Source organism: Myiozetetes cayanensis, unplaced genomic scaffold (genome assembly GCF_022539395.1).
Source record: "Myiozetetes cayanensis isolate MyiCay16 unplaced genomic scaffold, myiCay2020 scf24, whole genome shotgun sequence".
In the NCBI taxonomy this organism is placed as follows: domain Eukaryota; kingdom Metazoa; phylum Chordata; class Aves; order Passeriformes; family Tyrannidae; genus Myiozetetes; species Myiozetetes cayanensis.
Window position 1 is genome coordinate 8490499 of NW_026087456.1, and position 22132 is coordinate 8512630.

At 44.0% G+C, this 22132-nt stretch overlaps 1 protein-coding gene across 28 annotated transcripts in view; it reads right to left on the reverse strand.

Moving 5' to 3' along the window:
- Positions 1-8878: 8878 nt before the first annotated feature.
- The window catches only part of ANK2 (ankyrin 2), a 260645-nt gene continuing 247391 nt past the window's right edge, over positions 8879-22132 (reverse strand). For 27 of the 28 annotated variants that reach the window (XM_050320644.1, XM_050320646.1, XM_050320643.1 and 24 more), the window contains 9 exons: positions 20978-21052; positions 19888-20019; positions 19377-19523; positions 18298-18577; positions 16672-16936; positions 14614-14697; positions 13693-13857; positions 12925-13107; positions 8879-11146 (listed from right to left, as the gene is read on the reverse strand). In XM_050320644.1, coding sequence (XP_050176601.1) covers positions 11132-11146; positions 12925-13107; positions 13693-13857; positions 14614-14697; positions 16672-16936; positions 18298-18577; positions 19377-19523; positions 19888-20019; positions 20978-21052 — 1346 coding nt within the window. In that variant the 3' untranslated portion in view covers positions 8879-11131. The remainder of the gene's footprint in view (positions 11147-12924; positions 13108-13692; positions 13858-14613; positions 14698-16671; positions 16937-18297; positions 18578-19376; positions 19524-19887; positions 20020-20977; positions 21053-22132) is intronic. The other variant, XM_050320645.1, reaches the window with a different exon arrangement.

Below are 22132 nucleotides of genomic sequence, written 5' to 3' on the forward strand. Positions count from 1 at the left end.
AGACAAGGGTCTTTTGCTGAGGATGGGTTAGGAGAAAAGACCCAAACTTCTCTTTCTAAGCAATTATAAATACAAAATTAATAGGTTCTGATTGAAGGAAAACAAATTATGGAAAAGGGAAAATAACAGCCCTTTATTAAAAGGTATGTGTGTATTAACAGAAATACAGAAAAAAACCCAAGTAAAACAACCAAGCAATACTCCTATACCCACCAATAATCCCCTTCAAGAACAAAATCGATAAACCAGCAAAAGGAAAAATAAACAGTTCAACTTTTGCACCCTTCAGTGCAATTCCAAACACAGTCAGCAGGGGGTGCCATGAGATCACTGGAGATGCAAAACTTTTAATGTCCTGTACCATTCACCAGGAGGCGCTGTTGGATCACTGGAGGAGCAGAACTTGTAATGCCCGGTGCCCGTCACCAGGCAGCGCTGTGAGATCCCTGGTTGCCACCATGTGGGCTGGGGGAAGCAGGAAAAGCAACACCCTCCAGGGTATGTCGGAGAAAGAACCAAAAAAACCTCGATTCCCCTTCCCTTCCCACACTGGGAAAGGAAATAAAATTTAAAAAAAACAGCAATAAAACAGAAAGTTCTCCCAATGGAAGAAAACTCATGATCTTCAATTAGTTAGAATCCACCTCAGGAAAAAACTGTAGCTGGCAATGGCTCAGGGCAAAAAGAGACAGCAATGAGCTTCTCCTCCAATGACATGTCCTACCATCTCCAGCCCCAGCCACACAGCGGCACCAAACACCAGCCCCAGTCACACCCCGCAACCCACCAAAATTCCTCCTCCCCTCCGTTGCCCCAGAGACAAGAGAAAAAAGTAGACTTTAGCTCCTTCATCTGCCTGTTTCTCTCAGCCATTAGTGGACCACCTATTCTTTTGTTCACCTGATAGCCACCTGATGGCCTATACACAGGGCACACACGGCAGGGGGAAGAGAAAGGAAAATTCCTTGCTAAAATCGGAACTATGACAACAGCTCAGACGGATGTGACAGAACTGGGGTGGCCTGGCAAGGCATGAACATATTTCTGTCAGGTTCTGGAGTGCTTCAAAAGCTTTCTCTGTCAGGTTCCTGAGGTGTTTCTCTGCATGATTTCCTGTGCTCCAGCATCCCTGGTATCCCTCACTTTGTGCAAAGTGCAGTGGCAAAGAATTGAATAACTCACATGTAGTTTGAAAAGCTGTCTGTTTTCCTTAAGTGTGGAAATGTGTCATGTTCTGGAAGTCACCCTCATTTACCTGAAGGAGGATGCCCTGGGGAATGGCCTTACCCTGGGATGTGGCTCCTGTGGAGCCCCACGGGATAAGCCATGGTGGGCTGTGATCCTGTGCTGGTCCATGCACCAATCTCCTTCCTCACCAACTCCAGGAGCTCCCAAGGTCACTCTCTGTACCTGCTGAGGCCTGTCAGATCCAATGGTGTTTTCTCTCTTTCTCATATTGAAAGTTTAGTCTTTTCAGATGACTTATATCTCCCCCAAAATCAAACTGAGTTCTCCAAAGAAATGTACCACAATTTTCCTTTGTTTTTCAAATTTCCATTCCTGTTTATTTCTCTCACTGCAACTATAATAAATATCACAGAAACAGCAACAGGAAAGGTGGTAAAGGGAATGTGACTGCAAATGCTCATTTTTGTCATGTGGACAGGAACCAGTCAGTGTTAAGAATGTCCAGCCAGAAGCAGTGTGGACACAGCCACAGGAAGACCCAGGCACTGGACAGTCCAGTTCACATTTCACACTGTATCTCCAGTATTTCAATCCATGAGAGTTACAGGATAAGGGAATTACTCACAAGCTGAGACATTCCCATAAATATCATTCAAGCAACCCTGCTTCAGCTGCTCTGAGAGATTCACAGAGAAAATGAAGGAATGTTTTCTTCTTTGGGCACCCACAGTAATTGTATCTGAGTCAGTAATCTCAGTTCTCTTTTTCTCTTATGACCTGATAAATGGAAGATTTTTTTTTAAGATAAGGGCTGACAAAGGATTAAGAGCAGTTTGATGACCAGCCCAAGACAGTTCCACTACCTGTACTAGGATATGATACCAGATTTTCTGGATCCTGCTCCAGGTCCCTGAACACAAAAAGATCTGTATTGTAGGGCTGCAGTGAAGTCATTTGAGCTGTGCACAAATGCATTTGACCAGAACTACTCATTTTCATAAAATCATGCAGACTTCATGCTTTACTCTGTGGCAGGAGTCTGATGTGATCAGCTGTCCCACCACCACATGGAAATAAGCCCAGAGGAGGCATTCATCATTTCTGCAGCAATTTATTGCAGTACCCACTTCTTATTGTTGTCAGCAGTGATTATGATGATGAAAAATTTGAGCACAACCCAGCTAAATGAATGCATAGTTTTATCTATGATAAATGCATAGTTTTATCTATAACATTCATTTTGCCTCACTGCTGCCAGCCAGTCTGTCTCCCCTCAGGAGTCAGGGTAGGTCAGATGAGTGAGGAATGAGATGCTTTTGATTCATAACTCAGGATAACGTTTGAGAAGTTTCAGGAATACTTTGTACAGATGGGTTGAACTTCTCATAAGAGTTTGGTGTCAGGGAATGAAACAGCAGGTATGGAGAGAGAAAATGGAAGTGTGAGGGAGAGAAATATTGCATTCACATCTTCCATCTCCTCTTTAGACTGTAATTTTCCCCTTCTTTCTCCCTTGCAGTCAAATAATAAAGTGGGAATTTAGTGGCAGGTGACAGTACAGAGATGATACAGGCACAGCATAGGCTTTCTCATCCCCTTCTGCTACACATATCTTCTTTGAGCTGCACTTAGCCATGTGAGCTATCACAGATCCTGAGAGCAAAGCTCCAGAATAGCACGAGCAGTTTATAGGCATTGTAAATAAAACAAACCCAGCTTTCATTTTGAAAAAGAAGGCCATTTTCAGAAACATGTAATGAACCCAGAAGTGTTTCTCGTGAGTGTAGGACTCATTCTCTAAGTGGGTCTCCTAATGAGGGATGTCACAGCTGAGGCAGCAGCAGCAATCATAGCACATAAATAAAATGCTTCTGTAACTGATGGAACAGGGAGCTTGGAGAAGTGCTGAGCTTGAGTGGTGTAAAGGCTTAGGACAGGCCTGGGACAGTAAGAGACTTGCATGTGACACAGTCCCTGGTACCAATCTGGGGCTATAATCAGTGATCTGTACTGAGAATAAATTCTGCTGAATGTAATTCCAGCCTGACAGCAAAATGGTGCTGAAGATGCTGGTAGGCATGAGCTAGGAGCTCAACACTTGCAAGGGATTTAGAGGTCCTGTCGCTGCCAACCCGGGCCTGAATTCCCACACGGACTTTTACCCATCTCCTCCTGCGTAAGTATTTCCACATCCCACGGGATCAGGCATTTTGCTGTTTCTGCAATGTCTTTATTTGTAAGTGTTGTCCCTGCAAGGGGCTTTCTCTTCCATACTGAAATACTGTCTGCCCAGGAGCCCAGCCAGAGAACCTGGACACCATTCAAAGTTCCAGTGACTTAATGTCCAGAATCAGCTGCAGCTTTTTTGGTGCCTTCCAGTTGTCAGGCAAGGCCATAAATGCCAGCCTCTAAAAAGTGTAATTCATAGTCTCTAGTGCAAAGACCTCAGAGAAATGGCAAATTTTTTCCAGCGTGTTTGGAGTAAATGCACAAAAGCTGCCTGTGCTGTTCAGTCGTGACACTCAGATAATGAAACAAGCAGGCCAGGGAAATTTAGAGCAGAAGCAAAGACCTCTAGGCAACAATGTAATATAATACAGCAAAGATATAACTCAATTGGAAATAGCCAGCTGGCACTAATGGCTCATTCGTTTAGACTCATATTTCTGGGCTGTCTGGCTTTTGGTGAGATGGGAGCAAGGCAAATCAGGCCTGGCTGCCAGTGGCTATCAATAAAAGCACTGTTAAACAGAGCCATTGCTCTGCAGCTCGGGAGGCACTGCAAACCACCTTGATAAGTGGAAATGGTTTTAGGAAACTGCCAAGGATCTGAGCTTTGTCATCTCAGGTGCTTGACAGTTTCCTAAAACCACCTCTGGTAAACGCTGGTGGGAACAGACTCATCCCTGCACATGCCCAAGGTACTGAGGGGAGCCTAAGTTATGCCTGGGCTTTTAAAGCAAAACATGAGATCTTGCTGTGCCTGACAACACCCCTTGAAATTTAACCTCCATACAGCTCTTACTGCCATCTTGGTGGTTGTAATAACTTTAAACAAACGTTAACAAAGACAGATACAACAAACAAACAGAACCAAACCCAAACACCAAAACAACCAAACAATCCCCCCCCAAACACCTAAAAAACACCCAGGACTGTTTTCCCACAGGTTCAGTGCCAGTGTTCTTGTGGAAAATAAGCAGAACAAGCCCAAATCCAGAGCCATGAGATGTGCTGGTGGAAGGGTGAGTGCAGTGGGAAGCAGTGGGTCCTTCCCATCTGGCCAGGAATGGGCTCTAACACAGGATAATGTGACCCATCTGTCTGGACATGGGCATTGGGGATGGAGTGCATCCTCCCTCCCTCTGGCCCTCCCGGATGCAGAAGCAGGTTTGACTCTCTCAGTAGGGTCAGGACACAGGTTTTGTTTCAGGCCCAGTTCATACAACTATCTTATCCCTTCTCCCATTTTTTGACCCTCCTTTGTGCCATCCTTGTACCTCCCTTGCTCTGCCTCAGTGCATGACCCAGGGCTCTTGTAAGCAAAACACAAAGAGGGAGTGAATATGTCCCATGATACTGGTTAGAAATTACTCATAAAGAACGAGGGGATTCACAGGATTTTGGGTTGGAAGGGACTTTGGAGACCATCCGGTTCCAAGGCCCTTCCATGGGCAGGGACGCCTTCCACTACCCCAGCTTGCTCCAAGCCCCGGCCAAGCTGGCCTTGGACACTGCCAGGGATGGGGCAGCCACAGCTTCTCTGGGCAGCCTGTGCCAGGGCCTCCCCACCCTCACAGGGAAGCATTTCTTCCAAATCTCTCATATAAGCCTGCCATTTGTCAGTCTGAGGCTGTTCCCCCTTGTCCTGTCACTCCAGGCCCCTGTAAAAAGCCCCTCTCCAGCTCTCTTGTACCTCCCTTAGCTGCAGTACCTTCACACACACACACACATACATAGAAATAAATGTAGCCGAGATTTTTTTCCATCATTATTATTATTATTATTATTATTATTATTATTATTTTACTTTTCTAAAGAGCAAATAAAACCACATCTTGTGGTAAGTTATCAAAACCCACGGAGGGGTCTGAGTTGGCCCTTTCAAGGCTGATTCAGTCCCGCTCCTCGTTTAGGGGCTTGCCTGCACCTGGGGGTGCCCGCTGTTCCTCATTCCCCCTCAGGACAGAGCAGCGGCTGCGTGAGGGAGGCGAGCGGACCAGGGCTTGTGGGCAGAGATGATCGCACATCCTCTGGCGTCTGCTTAGTGCCCCTCCGACGGGGAAGGTGTGCAGGGGGGCAACCTTCAGGGATTCCTAGGAAAATCAGAGTGTTCCAGCCTTGGATGGAAGGAGCGGATTTTTCCCGTGAGCTGTCTACGAACTGTGAGCACCGGCGCCGGGGCCTTGCCGTACCCTGTGGAGGTCTGTGGGGCCGGCAAATGGCGGATCTGGGGAGCTGAGGGAGCCTGCCAGGAGCATCCATCTGTGGATGTGGATGTGTTTTTAAGGGTTTTGTTGTGCTGATGTGAGCTCCTGGTAGGTAAACACTGGTCTGCTCCTGCTTTAAGGGGTTACTCTGTTGTAAGAACTTGGATCAAAGGCAGTTTTGTGGCCCCTGGGCGGGTGGTGGCAGAAATAGGCTGTGGTCTTAAATATTAGACGGCAAAGAAAAATATTTGGAAGTGATCCACTAATGAGTGTAGTTTGGTTTGTTTTACCTCTTGTGCTGTGAAAGCTGAGAGGTTATTCCTGCCTGATCTCAGAAAGTTTCAACCAGCTTTTATAGGTTTGATTTGAGTTGCAACCCATTTTTTCTTATTGTACAGTGGGAGGCTGGGACTGATTCCCCCTTCTGTGCATCATTCCAAGAATAGTCTTTTCAGTGGCTTGAATTCACAGATTTCTCTGGATCTGTCTTCCTCTCCCTTGGCATTCTCCCTCTCAGCATTAAGCCAGGATCCTGCAGAGTTAGGAGGACTGGGAGCAACCCGTGTTATGTGTGCCTGGGATGAATGGCTGGGAAATCATGTCCCTGCCTTGTCAGCGAATCAATGACTGAAGGCAGAGGGGCTCCTCACTGTACATTTGTTTCTCTGACATTTTAAAATGTGCCTGGAAAAAGAATAGGCTGCCTCCAAGATGGCACTTCTCCCATGTCATCTCCAAAGCTTTGGCTCAGGTTGCAGTCTGTGATGTAACTGAGATTTTCTTCTGGGGTTTATAGAGTGGGGGGTGTCATGAGCAGAATGGGACCTTCAGGCACAGTTCATTAGAGAGGCTTCCTTTGAGTCATGGGGTGCAGAAGGACTCCCCAGCTTTCTAAACTTCTCAGACAGGGGTCTGGGTGTGTTTATTAAAAAAAGCTGAAGTTTGAGCAAAAAGGGATTTGACAGAGTGGATCTGACAAGCAGGGGGTAAAGGGAGTCAGCTGGTTCTTGAAATAAGTAAAAACCCTTATTAGACATTCAGTGACCTGTAAATGTCATGTTTGCTCAGTGGGACAAAAGGGTCCAGGCTGTGGTGGTGTGAGTGGGTTTCCTTTTTGGGGATGGTTGTGTTGCTGCATGTCCTTGTTTGGGGTTATTTAAGCAGTCAAAGAATTGAATTCTGGGTTCAGTCCTGGTTCTTAATATCCATGCAGTGTGTATGTCGAATGAGTGTTACTCCTCATATCCTTACAGCGCAGCAGAAACAGGTCCTGTCATAGCTCACCTTACTCCCTTTACCTGTAGAGACCAAACTAAAGCAATATATGCTTGATAGACTCCTAGATGTTTAATTGCTCTCTGATAGACACAGGAACCAGACCTGGGAAGAGGGTTAGGCCTAATGGAAGACAAGCCAGCTCTGTGCAGGGGACTGAAAAAGGTGGCAAAGACTGAGGGTACAGCTGCTCTTTGTGGCACTGATGCTGCAGTGACAAAAATCACCACCAGCCACCTCTTTACCAGATATTCTGAGCCCTGACAACTGTTGTAGCTCCAGGCTGTTCTGAAATGCTGCTTCCCACGCCAAGAGCTTGCAGCAGTTGCAGGGTTCATATCTGGGATAAGGTAACAGTGCAGGTGAAGTTGTTTGTATGTTTTTTTCCTCAGGGAAATACATTAAATGTGGAAGTTGCCCACTATCATAGGCATGATCTCATAGGCTGTAATGTAGGGAGTACACAGCTTGTACCTGCAACTGGAGTGACTGCCCATGTGTGGGATGAGTTGTCAGATGGAAAGTCAGGCTGGCTGTGTCTTCTGGCCCACTATTTGTGTGTTGTGAATCCAGCATCATTCAGGAAGTGCTCACAGGTCCTGCCAGGATACTCCACCAGTTGTAGTCCGGTTTTATGGAATGTAAACGGAAAATATCACTGGACAGATGTCTGGAGTGACACAGTGGAGAGGTTACCATTAGGGGTAATCCAGTGAGGGAGACAGCTCTCACAGGTGGCACGTGGCTCCCTTTGGCGGCAGCTACTGCCAGGATCATCAGAGATGGTTAAAATTCACTGATTAGCGCTGCTGGTCATAGAGCTCAACTCTTTCAAGGTTAGCTGGGGAAGAGAGGCAGGAGGGAGCAGAACCTGTGCTCATAAAACTCATTTTTGAGCTGCTTTACAGTCAGACAAAAAAAGCTTGATGATATAACTGTCTTGTTTGTTTGTTTGTTTTTAGAACTGGCTGATATTTATTTATATGCAGAAATAAAGGGTTTGTTTTTTCAAGGTGGAAGGAAAGGGTGACTTTAGTACCTGAATTGTTGCTGCCACTTATGAGGCCATTAAAAGCACAGCATTAGTCCCTAAATTTAATGACGTTTGCTAAAAAATAAATGAATGTGACTTCAGAAAAGATGTTTTATATTTATTTATATTTTTATATTATTTATATATTTATATTTATTTATATTATTTATATAATACTTTCGGTATTTAGCAGAACTGGTCAAAGTGTTTCAGCAAAATAGTGGTTTTGTATTTGCAAGTGCTGATTGTGTGGCTCAAACTGACCAGTATTGAGTTATTCCCTATTATTCCCATCTGTTATTTCCCACTCAGGCCAGTGTGATGGTAGTGTGGAGCACAGGGGGTGCAAGTTCTTGAGGGGGCATTGTTTGGTTGCTGAGTAGGGTTTTGAGTTGGATTTGTTGTTTGATTGTTGGACTCTGATGGTAAAAACATGAGTAAGAGGAAATAGTTGGTAGCTTTTGGTTTAGGTCCTCACCTTGACAGGTCTCACTGTGTCTGTGACGAGCGAGTGGTGCCTTGGTGCCCTGTGTCCCAGGCTCTGGGTTTATAAGGAATAAACTTAAATTGGCAGCAAACCTCTTCCCAGTATTTTCTGTTGAGGGTGTGACTCTAAGATGTGACAGGATTTCAACCTATATTTTTCTTCCCTATCTTTCTTCTGGTGAGAAACTGTCAGCAGTGGGCAGTGGAAAAGGCACTGACCACAGCAAACAGTCTGGGGCACATTTGAAGGAACCTCTCATTTCCAGCCCAATAAAATAAGTAGAAAACAAGGCTAGATCCCCTTTGAGAAATTAATAACAATTACTCCAAATGAAAATTTTAGCTGACTTAGAACATACCAATAGTGCTGAATGCAGAATTAAATATGTCTAGAAGGGAGCTGGGTACAGAGGAGTTGCAATTCCCTCGCCCTGCTGTGCAGGCAGTAAAAGCAAGTGAGCCACCATTTCTACATTTAACACTTGTACATTTTTATTTAGTTAAATCAGCCATTGTACACATTGCAGCTATGTATTGTTAGTGTTGTATCTTTTTAATTTTTAACTAATACATGCCCTCATAGATATATTCAATTAGTGTTATCACCATGGGAACAAGATGCTGATTCGTCAACTTAAAATTCACTTCTTCTCACAGTATTCAAGTTCTCCGATAACACAGCAAAAAATCAAAATAAGAGGTGAATAACCATTATGTTGTTACACAGAACATCATCTGCACCGCAAATAACACAACAGAAATGCATTTCTTGAGAGCCCCATCCTCAAAGACCCTCCCGCGCCGTCTCGGACGGCGGGGAAGCCACGATGCGCTGTGAGATGTGTCATCACGGGTCTCATTCGGTTTGGCTGCCAAAACACTTTTTTTCTTTTAGCTTTTTTTTTATTATTATTTTTTTCTTTTCTTGCCTGCCCAAAAAGTGTCAGCACGGCACCTCAGGTGGTTCTGCCCGCAGGAAGCCAGAACTGCAGAGATGTTTCCATGCTTTTGGCATCATTACCTTACCTTAATGAGGAAGTGCCCTTGTTCTGAGCACTGAGTGAGTCGTTAAAAAAATAAACAACAAAACAAAGAACCCTAGAACTGCAGAAGGCCAGATAAGCTTGGACAAAGGATTACTCCTAGAGGAGAGGGTTGGTTTTATTCTGGTGTCGACTCTACTATTAAAAAAAAAAGAATTAACAGCTGTTTAAAAACATTAAGTTAGTGTGTTTGTGTGTACGTGTGTGATGCTAAAACCCTACGGAGCTCCCTCCATTAAATATTAAGGTATAGAACACCCAAAGCTTCAGATCCCTATGTTCCCTTTTTGGAAAATAAAAGTGCAGACATGCTATCGTGGTTTTTCAGAGGGTCGGTCTAGAAATATATATATTATATATAGTTACATAACAAAATATGAACAGAAACTGGCTGCCGAGGATTGTGAGCACTTGTTCTTTAAAAAACACTCGATCGGAAGATAAAAACTGCTCGCTCAGTGCTAAGAGGGCGGAGAAGCTGACATGGTTCTAGGAGGGTTTGGTTCTGACCTTGGAATGCCACATGCACGGCTCAGCTAAGAGGCAATCTCGATAAAACACGGTGAGTTAGTTATTCTCCCTGTATAGTGGGTAAGTCTTTTTTCCCGCAGTTATCTACAGTGCAGTGGCCAGCAGGAAGTACCACCGGTCTGTCGGTGAGGTCGGCTAAGCGGTGATGGAAACGGGAAACTACTGGAGTTGGAATTGTTTAATACGCCCTGCCCCAGGTCCGGATCTAATAGGCTGTAACACTGCATGGGGGTGTGCCATAGCTATAGCTGGGAGCAACTCTGGTACCTAACAGTGTATTATTTCTTGGATTTTCCTCCTGGAAATCTTTCAGCTGCTATCAGAAGGTCTTAACAGTATTAATGGCCACAGGCAGCTGTTACTCATGTGAACAGCTGGGTTTCCAGGTTTTTAGCCTGACTCTTAGAGCCTTTAACTACAAGAGATCCCTAAACCGTAAGTCTTAGGGCTCGGTAGCTCCGCGGCGCTTCCTCCTCGGTCAGTGTGTGTTTGCAGTCGACGGGGACAACGCCGGGCGATCCGTCGCCGTTCCACAGCATCACCAGGCGACAGTAGCCACGGGCAGTGTATTTCCTGCAGTCTTGTAAGTCCAAATACTCTGGCTATTTACAGTTTACATGTGCACTCCCTTGTACATAGTCACTGGAAGAGGCCTGTGGATGAAGTCGGCTCGAGGAGCACCGGAGCAAAGGGACAGTGAGAAGCGGCGGCGCCGACAAGGAGGAGGCGCGGCGGGGGAGAAATCATCCTGCCCGAAGGATGCTATCTTTGGTCACAAATTAGCTTACAGGGTACAAAAGAAGAAAAACACAAGATGGAGCTTAGGGTGGGGGAGAACTGAACTCGCTGCAGCTGCACGAGGAGAAATGGCAGTGACTGGGGCGATGGGGTCGGTCATGCTGTCAGCTCCCCAGGGGAGGTGACGGCAGCGTAGAGGGCGGAGGGTGACGTGGAGCTGTGGGGGGGCGGCAGCTTCTCACTTGGCCTCCTGTTTCCAGTCCTCTTGGCAGAAGTGCCGAAGAAGCTGCTGGAGGTCGTGCTGGAGGTCATCCCTGGGGAGCGCTTCTGGGGTGTCTTCCAGCTCTTCTATGTGAACGTGTTTGCCACACCGATCCTTCATCACGGTCCTCTTCTGAGTGCTGGCTTTACTTAGGGTTGTCCTGCAAACAAAAGAAAGCAGAGCTGTGCCTTAGAAAGACCACAGATCCTGCAGATGTGCAACAATTTCCATCTTCAGCTCCCGAGGAAGGGTTACACGTGCTGGATGCAAGGCACATCATGTCAGCTCTGAGAAAGGACTCTCTACCTGTAGGTTAAAGGTACAGACTGGGATTACTGCATCACCATGCTGCAAGACACGCACATGCATGTAGGAAGTGCTAATATTAGACATGAATAGCATGGAACAGCACTGGAACGCAGGCCCTTAGATCACTGGACATCTGCCTGTCCATCAGCACCCTTACAGGACTGGGTGGAACACTGACGGAGGCCATAAAGTTCCTAATATCTGACAGGGGTGGTGTCAGTGAAGTCCCTCATATCACACAGGTGAGGGGATATTTTTCAGAGGAAGGCAATACACTTTGCAGGGTGTCTGTGTGGTTTCTTCCTATAGGACTTAGCTCTGTTTCAGAAGAGCAGGAAAAAGGATGGCGGGGGCGCAACACCCCCAAAGCCCCCCACTCATGCCCTACAGGCCCCCCCTCCAGGGGTACAGCCAGTCTAGTCCAGGACTAGATTGATTTTGCACTTGTGGTTATTTGCTCTGCTCTTTCTCCCCGAGTGTTTCCAGGGGAGTTTTCCCTTTCCCATGCATACCAGCCCTTGCACTGACACACTGTTTGTTAGTAGTTATGTTTAGTACTGTTCACTATAAAGCTTTAGGTGCTCGTGTGTGTTTCACTTCAGGCACTCACTGAAATCCACTCATATACTGTGAGTCTGTTAATTCTTTTCCAGCAACCCTTTTACTGACTCGCCAAAGCAAACCTTTTAATTATCGATCCATCTTCTCTCCTGATTTCTTTCTCTACTAAAGCAGGCAGTTGGAATTTCACGTGGTTACCTGTATAGCTCAAAGCCTCCAATGAAAACATAAACTTCCGATTAAAACCAAACTGAAACACTTAGAGCAGAAGATAATGGCTGTTCTCACCCTTTTAGGAACTAGGCACAGTCTAGGTTTGTGCTCACTGTCCTCCTGCAAGCTGCAGTGGAGAAAGCATGGCAGAAAACATCCAGACCGTGGCATCCATGTTTTTATGTGCTAGTATTTCCTCACATTAAAAAAACAAACCACAGACATACATTTCATCTAAAGCCACGCAGCTTTTATCTATTTATCTATGTCTTTTATCTCTCTGTTCATCTATTTTAACCTCTAAGACGTGCTATTCAAAGGGACAATAAACTGGATTCAGAGTGAATCTATATCAGTTGCTTGTAGGAGGAAAAGAAAACTATATTAATTCAATATCACTTTTCTCTTACTAAAATGTCTAAACTGATCAGAAAAAGCATAACTCCAGAAAAGTGCTCACTGGCTTAGTAGCTGTTTTGTCCTTTTGAGGACAATCCTATCACAGACTCTATTTACCCAGCTAGTACACTGAACTGTATCCTTTTCTAAAATTGGTAACAGATGAATACTCTTCTTCTTTATCAGCACCCACATCCAAGATTTCTAACAGTTTCACATAAAGCCTCCATATGTGTTTTTCCTACAATCTTAACAGGTTAAAATTCTGCAACGTCAGCTGCCTCTACACATTCTTTATACACTGAGCTTTTTATAACGTGGCTGAGTGTAACAACACAGCTTTGGACTCAGCAGCTCAGTCTGGTGCTTCACCAGCAAAACCCTTCAGTAGAGTAGAATTTGTCCCTGGGGATGTTGCAACCCTCCTTTTAACAGTTCTAGAAAAGCTATTTGTACCTCTTCGAAGTCCTCTTTGGCTGACGGCAGATCGGAAGCTAAGCTGGCATCCCCCAGGTGTTTCTCCGTCCTCTCTCCGTGCACTACGGTGGTCTTGATGACTTTGCTGACCTTCCGGCCTTCCACTGGCTCCGACTGGAATTTGGAGGCACTAGGCACGACAGTAGGCTCAGCCAGGGTCACCTGTAAGGAGATGAATTCCACACTGCACGATTTACTCTGGCAAAAGCTGCCTTTCACACCTGGGGGTTCCGTATAGTAAAGCATAGCTCCGTTAAGGGTCAGCCAAGAAAATAAAAAGCCTCTGTCTGCTTGTTACCTTACTCCTAGAGAATTCATTCTGATGAGGAAATCTGACAAGAAAAAAATATCAGTGATGTTTTTCGCATTTCTAATCACTGCTTCTTACTACATTTCACCCCAGGACTGCTGACAGCATGCCCTAGGTCCCAGCTTCTGGCCCTCTGGCACAACAGTTTTGCATATCCAAATGTCTGCAAGGACCACACAGTGCAAGGATGGCAGCAAAAGGCAGACTGAAAAGCACTCAGCTTTTCAGGTTGTTTTTATTTTCCTTTATCTGGCTCTAAAACAATTTGCACAAAAGTCATTGGCGTTCTTCAAGCAAAGAACATGCCAGTAAGTTAAACTTAATCCAACTGCAGAATTTTAGGACTGGGCTGTAGAATGAGCATGATAAGATGCAGTGACTGAGTTCCCTGTTGGGGTGCTGGTGCTTTGTAGCATCACAAGGAAATGACCACCCACCTCTGACTGCTCGCTGTCGCTCTTCAGCACAACCCGCTTCACAACTTTGGAATAGCCATCTCCTTCTTCAACGGTGACAGGTGCTTGTGGTTCTCCTTGCACTAGGACTTCCTCTTTTTCTGTGCCATCCGGAGAAACGTACCGATGGATGATCTTCCGAGTGACCTGTGGGGACGAAACAGAGCTTAGTCCCAAAAGACTCAGCAGCAACATATTCCTCCTTGTTCTCTATGCAGCATTTTCCACTCAGAGGGCATCTTTTCCTACATGAAAGAACCTGCACAGATGGTTTGGTGTTTGACTCTTCCACACAAATGCATAGAAATAGATTCGTGGAACTAAGCACTGCTGAACTACTGAGCTCAAATGTACCCACTGAAGAGACTCATCTGGTGCTTGAGCTCTCGAGGAACAGGAGGAGAAGACAATTACAGGGTTCAAGATGAGAGAAATTTCTCAGGAGGATGGGTGTGCATCTTTGTATGGATGACCCAGAGCTCTACATGGCATCATCCAAGGCATCCATAAAAATACAGTCATGCTCACTCCTGTACATCAAAACCCAGGAATATTTGGCTGTGGTGGTTTATTCTGACATGAATTCAAGCAGGTACCTTTTAAAAAAAACCCAAACAACTTGCTTGTAAAACATGTGGATCTGTGCAGAATTTTCATTGGCTTTACATGGGAAAATTAACACAATATGTCCTTCTTAGGTTATATATTGTAACACAGAATGATCTTGAGAAGCAAAATAATTGTTCAAACTGTATCTCTCATGAAAAGAACTTCTCATTCCTTCCACTCTCTACTCTGCAAATTATGCCCCTTCACAGCAGAAAATCTGGCATGTATGTGGATGCTTTTACCCTGCCTTCTATAGGACAGGAAGAAGGTAGGAAGGGGCAGAACTGACAATACCTTCTTTACCACTGTGTGGCCATGTTCATCTGTATACTGCTCTTCTGTGACTGTTTCTGGTGGCATGTCAGGCATACTATCAGCCTGTATGACAAAGAACAAAGGCGGGTGTGAAGCGAGGCCTCCACGTGGGTCACTTGAAAGGAGCAGTTTTAAAATCGGTTAATTGGTTATAGAACGGGAGGAAAAAAAAATTGAGAAGTGTTAGAAAAAAAATCAGTTCTGCAAATAAATCCTTAGAAAGGCATGCAAAGAAAAGTTATGCCACAGCAGACAGGCAAAGGTATGTTAGTTGACTGTGTTGTGTATGGAGCTGAGAAGTCATCTTCCTCCTCCTACCAAGGTGTCTAATGGAGTTTAGAGTTGGGTTAGCAGTATTACTGTAATCCTAAGGTATTGGAATGGCTTATCCAAGGCCCATGCACTATCTGGGAGCAGCTTGTGCTGTCACACCAGCTAAGTGGTTCTCTCTGTGTTTCCAGGTCCTAAGGCACCACAGGCTCGTGCAATCGTTCACCACTCGGTACCTGAATAATCACCCGGCGACGAACGACCCTGGTAGTGACCATCTCGTCCTCGTCCGAGCTCATCTCCAGCCCACCCAGCTCCTCTGCTAACTCCTAAGGGAGGTATGGAAGCAGTGCTCTGTTGTGTGTGGTACTAGGAGTACTTACAGCTTCTGCCTTGTTACACCAGCCCTGGAATTCCTGCATATTGCACGTGGTTTCTGGGTTAACCACACAGAAAAATATCTGAAAGCCTACTCATCTTCCTTGTTGGGAAGTACAGAGTGCAGCATACAAACAGCAGGACTGAACAGTTTTAACTAGAGGGCAGTGTATCAGGACCAAGTGCTGGAGTTCTCTCTCCTGCATAGGAAGAACTAGAAGCCTAAATGAAGAGGTCAGAAAGCAAAGAGAGGCTAAAAAGAATGACTTGGGATAGTAGCAACAGTATGAAAGCACAGAGAGGGAAATAAATTAGGGGGGTGTGTTTCTTTTTGGTAGTGTCAGTTGTTTTGCTTTAATAAAAGAACTGGAGGGAAAAAGCAGCCCATTATTTTGAGGGCAGCCTTTCCTACAGCAGCCTTTGTACTAAGCTACTCTTTCGATCACCTGACACACTTGAAATTCAATCTTTTTCTGGGATCCCAGAGGGTCTCCATTCTAGAGGTGGTACATTTGGCCACATAAACAGCACAGACAGAAGAGTCTGTTTCTAATAATTGTCAAAGGGAATTGTCAGGACAGGAAACAGTTTGTGCATCAGTAGAACTGTGCCTTCTCTGCTCTAACTTAACTAATAAACCCAATTTCCTTTCCAAGGATGCCTTCTCCTTAGCTTTCACTTAGAACAGGCAAAGCAAGCTGGTTATTCCTAAACCTTTATCTGCCAAGAAATTTTAATTCCCCACTAAAAGCCATATGGTTTGCTTTCTTTCCTTGCCTCTTGATGTCTTTCCCTCTCGGAACACTGCAGTAAAGTCCCTTTGTCTCACACAGACAAAGACCTGCCTCATATTGTTTTTGATGTTCCCCTCCTATTCCCATCTCTCTTTATTGCCTGCAATGCTACATAAACACCATTCTTCCAGTACATCCTTAGTAAATGCACAACCTGCTGCCTCTTTTCCATCTCCCTAACTTTACAGATCTGTCATGCCATTTTTTTCATGCTGCTCCAGGGTAGTCTTACCTTTCTTTATAAGCTTTTAATGTTACTACTTTATTTTGCACAACATCTGTTCCACCTTTTGCTTGTACACGGTTTGTTTCTGCACCTGGTAGTGACACTAATCTCTCTCTGTTAACTGTCACAGACCAAAGGTCAAATCAGGGCAGAGCAGAACCAGAACTACAGCCTAGACTTCAGGATCTTAGGATTGCCTCAGCTCTGCAAACCCCTACAGAAATGCCCATAGCTAACCCTTCTAACCACAGAGAGAGGGAGAAAATACTTTAATTAATGGGGATTAATAAAAAATATTCTCATCCTAAGGAACATGTGAGACATAAAAACCTTTTGTGTCCAGTATTTTGAAGTAAAACTGTTCTTCACCTTTTCTAAAGATTCCTCTTCATAGCCCCTTCCAGACTTCTCTGTCTGCTCATCGGTTGACTCCACTATCACAAGACTAGTTCTCCTTGGAGAGGGGTCATCCCGGTGGAGCTGGGGGTCCTCAGGCTCCTGGATGATGGGAGAGTCACCTCTCTGTGCAGAGGATGGGGGCTGTGAGGATGGTTTTTCTGCCTCTCCCTTGGCTGTGCTTGCTGCTTTCCCAGTTACCGGTGCCGCAGACTGCTCTGTTCCTGGAGTTGTGACACTGTGAATGACAGGAAGTTACCACCATGCAGTGCTTCCCAAGTGCCATAAATGAAACGCTACGCTGTGAATAAATACTGCTGTGTCATCTGCTGACTAGAAACAACTGGTACTCCTTGACAAGAACTACACAGTAATCTGGCTGGGAATCCCTCTCACCTTCCCAAGCAAACCTCCAAATGAATATCCAAACCTTGCACACAATTCTGCAAAACCTGTTATTTGTAAAACATTTCAGTGAGCTTCACTGTCACCTGTGCCCTCACAACTCTATGTATTACCTATTACTATTTTAAGGAAAGAGACTGGATCACTATAGATGGATTAGAAGCAACTACTACATTAACTACAATCTATAAAGCTGCAGGGGAGGAGAGACCAACTTTTATGTAGAATTCCAGAGCCTGACCAAACAGAAACTTAGTAGAAAATCTGATGTTGACTGTATTGCTATTTTCATGGTTGAACACTGCTATGATTTCACTGCTGTTGCAAACTACTGAAACCTATTCTTACATACATTACTGTCTAACATATATATTAAGGTGGTACATCTAATTCAAGCATATGTACGTGCAATATTGTTGTATAATTCCTCTTAAAACATCTTCCTTACAAGCTATTTAAAACTAGCCCTATTTTCCTCCAATTCTTAAGACCTGCAGCGTAGTGATATTCAGCCAAATCCTTAGGAGGCACTAGTATTTTTACCTATCAGTACAACAGAAATCTTCTGCCTTAGATGCTGTTTTCTGTCTCCCACTCTCTCTGTCCTGGCTGTAAAGTGTACCCTGAGCAAAAGAATCCCCCCAAAGACCATCTGCTGGACTCAACTGCCCTTTGACTGTTTGGAGCTGCATCTCCACAGCAAAGCTAATCACTGACCAACCTGATCAACCCAGTGGAGAGGTCTCAGCATGGTCACACAATTAGGGATGGTGTGGATAAATAAAAACATGATCTGTTTCAAGTTCCTTTTCAAACAAAACCAACCCCACTGACACAGCCCCACAGAAGAACTCAGGGTTAATTCCACTAAGTTTAACATTACTTCCCATCTAACACACAGAAAATTATACTCAGTTTGGAAAAAAAAAGAACCCCACCTCTACATTAATTAACCTCTCTTCTCCCTTATGCACTACACTTGGTTATTGCTTTGTGTTCACAGCCACAAACTGATTTTCTCTCCTGAGCCCTAAAGGCTTCCTCCACATGGATTGAAAAATCAAGCCCGGGCACAACTGGAGGAAAATTAAACAGCATTCCTATGTTTCAAAGAAAATGGTAAAAATCCTCTTACTACACAAAGAAGAGGGAATCTGTTCCACACAGGTTTCACCCTGGTCTTTTGACACTTACAAATATTCATGTTGTGAAGCAGATGGTTTTCCTGGCACGTCTTGGGGTTTCCCTGAGAATTCGGTTTCTACTTGTTCCTTATGTGCTTGCCTCAGGAGCTCAGCCATGGATACCTCTGCCTCACTCCTGGGAGTACTGTCCTGAAAAGGAGAATAACTGGCAGACACTTCTTCCTCGGAGACGAGCGGAGGGTGTTCGGTTGGTTCACTGTCTTTTGATATTCTGTGGTGTTCCTGCTTGTGTCTCGAGCTGTACACTTCTTCTTGCAGTGCAGAAAACCCTTCGAAAACACACAGAGGAGAAATGGCATTACAAGAATGCAGGAACTCCCTCTTGTGCTCCATGTGCATTTAAAATCCTGCATGGAACACATGACCTGGAATTCTTAAACATCTTCAGTGGCATAACATAGGGACATAACCTCTCTAAATAGCTGAAGTAACAATGGGTTACCAGTCCTATGGCCAAATTTGGACAGTAACGGACAAAATAAAGTTTACCCAGAAATTTAGCTAATTTAATTAATCTTGAAATCCTCAAAGTATGCAAGCAGATTCCCAGCAGGGATTTGGTACAAGAACTAGCTCATTTATGTGCTTCAAAGCATACAAACACATTCACTCATCCCCAACCCCTAATCTCAAAGCAGTATTAAGCACATAGAAGAATCACTACTGTATTTACATAATTTGAAAGTGCTTCTTCAGTTTACAGTCAATGACCTAATCCATCAAACTTTTACACTTAAGGAATGGAATCACATCCTAGCAGAATAAAAATACCCTGGATTCTTGAATCCAAAGGTTTTGTCAAAGCACAGAGTAGTTTTCCTTTTATAAATCTCCATCAGATCCTAATACAACCTTCTGAATCATCATGAAAGTACCTGTCTGAGCAAAAGAACCCCAACAAACTGGGCAAAATTCTCTGAGCACATTATTTGCTTGCTAAGAATCAGTTAAGGCGCAGACCTTATCCCTGGTGAGACAGTGCAACGCCAGGCTTGCATTCATCCATACTATCCATGCTCAAACATTTCCAAGCAGAAGCTTCTGCAAACTGGCTGAGCAGCCACTTACCTTCGCTGTGGTCCAGTCCTATGGACTGTTCCATCTCCGGGTAGGTGCGGGTGCCGTGGACCTGCATGGAGTCAATGCCGCTGGTCTCCATGAGGTGAACGATATCCATCCGGTTGATTTTCGTAAGACACTGGGTAAGGTTTGTATCTGTGGCATCAGAACAACACCGTGGGGCTCAGTTAAGAATTACACGTGGTCTCTCCCTTCTGCTTTCCACATGAAAGGCATCATGGGATACTGACCAATATACCATCATATATAAATTACAGATGCATTTAGAAGCATTGCCAGGTAAAATCCAAAAAGAACTGAGCGGCTGCCTATATCAATTGATTTTTCCTTTAACAATTTTTCCACGTTATATAGATAAGACTAGAAATAGCACTAAGTACAACCTGTGGCCATTCTCTCCATAGCCAAAATATTGCCCAAATTTTCTCTTTGTGATTACAATACACCTGCCACCTCACATAGCAAATAGGAGCCAGTTACACGCCAAATGGAGACAAACCTGTTGCGTGTTTCCCATCCCTTTCAAGCCAGTACTTGAGGAGTGCGTGGCTCTGGTCTTGAAGTGAATTGGGATTTTCAATTCGGATCTGGTGAATTTGCTCTTCTGTGAAATCCAGTTCTCTTGCTAGCTCTGAAAAAGAAATCCACCTCTGTAAAGGGGTCATGTACTTCTCCCCTGGACTCATTTCATTTATAGAAAAGCAAATGTCTATGAGTTACAGTTGAACCCCAAAACCTGAAAAAAATATTAAAGTAATGTATTTCTGATGAACAAAAACCAACCACTATTTCACTCTCCACAGTAACATCTGACAAAGTGATTTTTTTTTGGAAGGAATCTTTACCATAATTAAAAAAAGAGGAATATTTATGGAGGTCTATAACCAGCCCTCCCTAAAAGGTTACAGAAGATTACTGTCTATTTTGACAAGCATCCACTTTTTCCAGTTTTGTTTTCAGAGCTGTCTATTCACTTCTATTAAATTTTCATTGTATTTCTAATCTGTTACATTGCACAGGTCCAAGTCCTACTGATTTCAAGATAAATCCATGTTGGGATGAGTGACACATGCTCCCAGTTACTCTACGGATTGAAGCAGAGGACAGGAAAGAAGGAGGTGAGCAACACAAGCAAAAAAGTATCAGTGATGTTTTGCATGTACTCTGAGGACACTTCTACAAATAGTATAGAACATAACCTTAATTATCAAAGAACTAAAATGTTTTTTCCTGGTATACAGCTCTTCCTTAACTCCTAGAGCGTGGTTTATTTTCAGGAGTCTGATACTGCTCTAGTAAGAGATACAAAAAAAGTGTGTACCTGACATAATTTTTTGCACCTTTTTTTTTGTCACACTGCACAGTTTGACACAGCACAGAGATTTCTGCACAGCTCCTCTTTGTAAGAGCCTTGGAGCTGATTTTCAGTGATATCTGCAGGTCATTCCGTGCTACTTTCATTTGTCTATTCACTACTTATAGAAATATTTCTATAAAACATTTTTTAGATAATCAAGAAATCATCCAAAAGAAACAAGAAAAGAGTGTGGACCCTCCTTTTCCTCCTGAGCAGAGGACGTGCATTTTACCTGTCCAGCTGAATCCAAGATGATCAGCGATGTGGGCCAGTCTTTCCTCTGTCCTTTCCTGATCATCCTGTTGATCTGAAGGTCAAAGAGAGCCACAAGTTGCCTTTTACAAGTCAAAAACCGTTTCCACAGGTGATACAGCCCACGAAGGGAAGGTGCTGTTTTTTCTAACTGCTGTGTCTAAATGTGGACAGGCTGCATAACTAAAGCGAGGACTGTAAATCCTCAGGTAAAAAAATAAAACCAAAAAGCTTGATTTTTTTTTTTTTTTTTTAAAGCACAGGACTATCTATATTTTCCATTTGAAAATCAGGCTTTCCAGTGAAAAATCTAAGGCAGGACTGAAGCGCCTACTGTGTCTATTTAGGCCAAGCACTTTATTCTAAAACTTCATTCTAACATTAAATTGAAGGCTTTGTCTAGGTCGAGAGCCATAATTTTCCATGCCTCCTTAGTAAATGCCAGGGTTGAAGAATTCATCGGGACCGGTGCTTCTGATTATGTTCTTTCTGTAGTAGGGAAAGTTCTGTTCAAACAGTCCATACAGCACTTTGGAATACGGTCTGTATTTGAGACATTGTTAATTGAAGTGGCTTTGACCCTTTAGACCAGGGAGTGAGACAAAATACTCACAACGAAGGCAAGGAAAAATCAGGTGGTCATTCATCAGTCTTCATTTATTTCGCTAAGGGTGAGACTGACGGTTCCTCCCATCCTCAAAGCTAATTTGAGGATGGCAGAGTTTGAGTTTTGATTTTCCCTGAATGCACACACAGGATGTGACACCTCAGGATCAGGACATTGCTTAGGGTTCACGATACATGCACGTGTCATTTCAGCTCCCAGATTTCCAGCAGGAGTACACAAGTAGGCGAGAGGAAAACCAAACACCAGAAAACTTGTACTAAAATTACCAGTGACTCAGAGCTTTTTTGACACAGATTGTCAAAAAAAGGAACGTAAAAAGCTTAATTCTTTAAAACTTCTGTGGATCTCTCTGTGTAAAAACTCAAAAGAATATAAATTTGCCTGTCTTGCTGCCCGAACATGTTATTATTAGTAGAAGTTAATAGTTAGTAACAGGGCCAGGGAAAGTCAAAAGCCAAAACGTGCATGACCTAAGCAATTGCTTTAATGGCAAAACAATACATATTT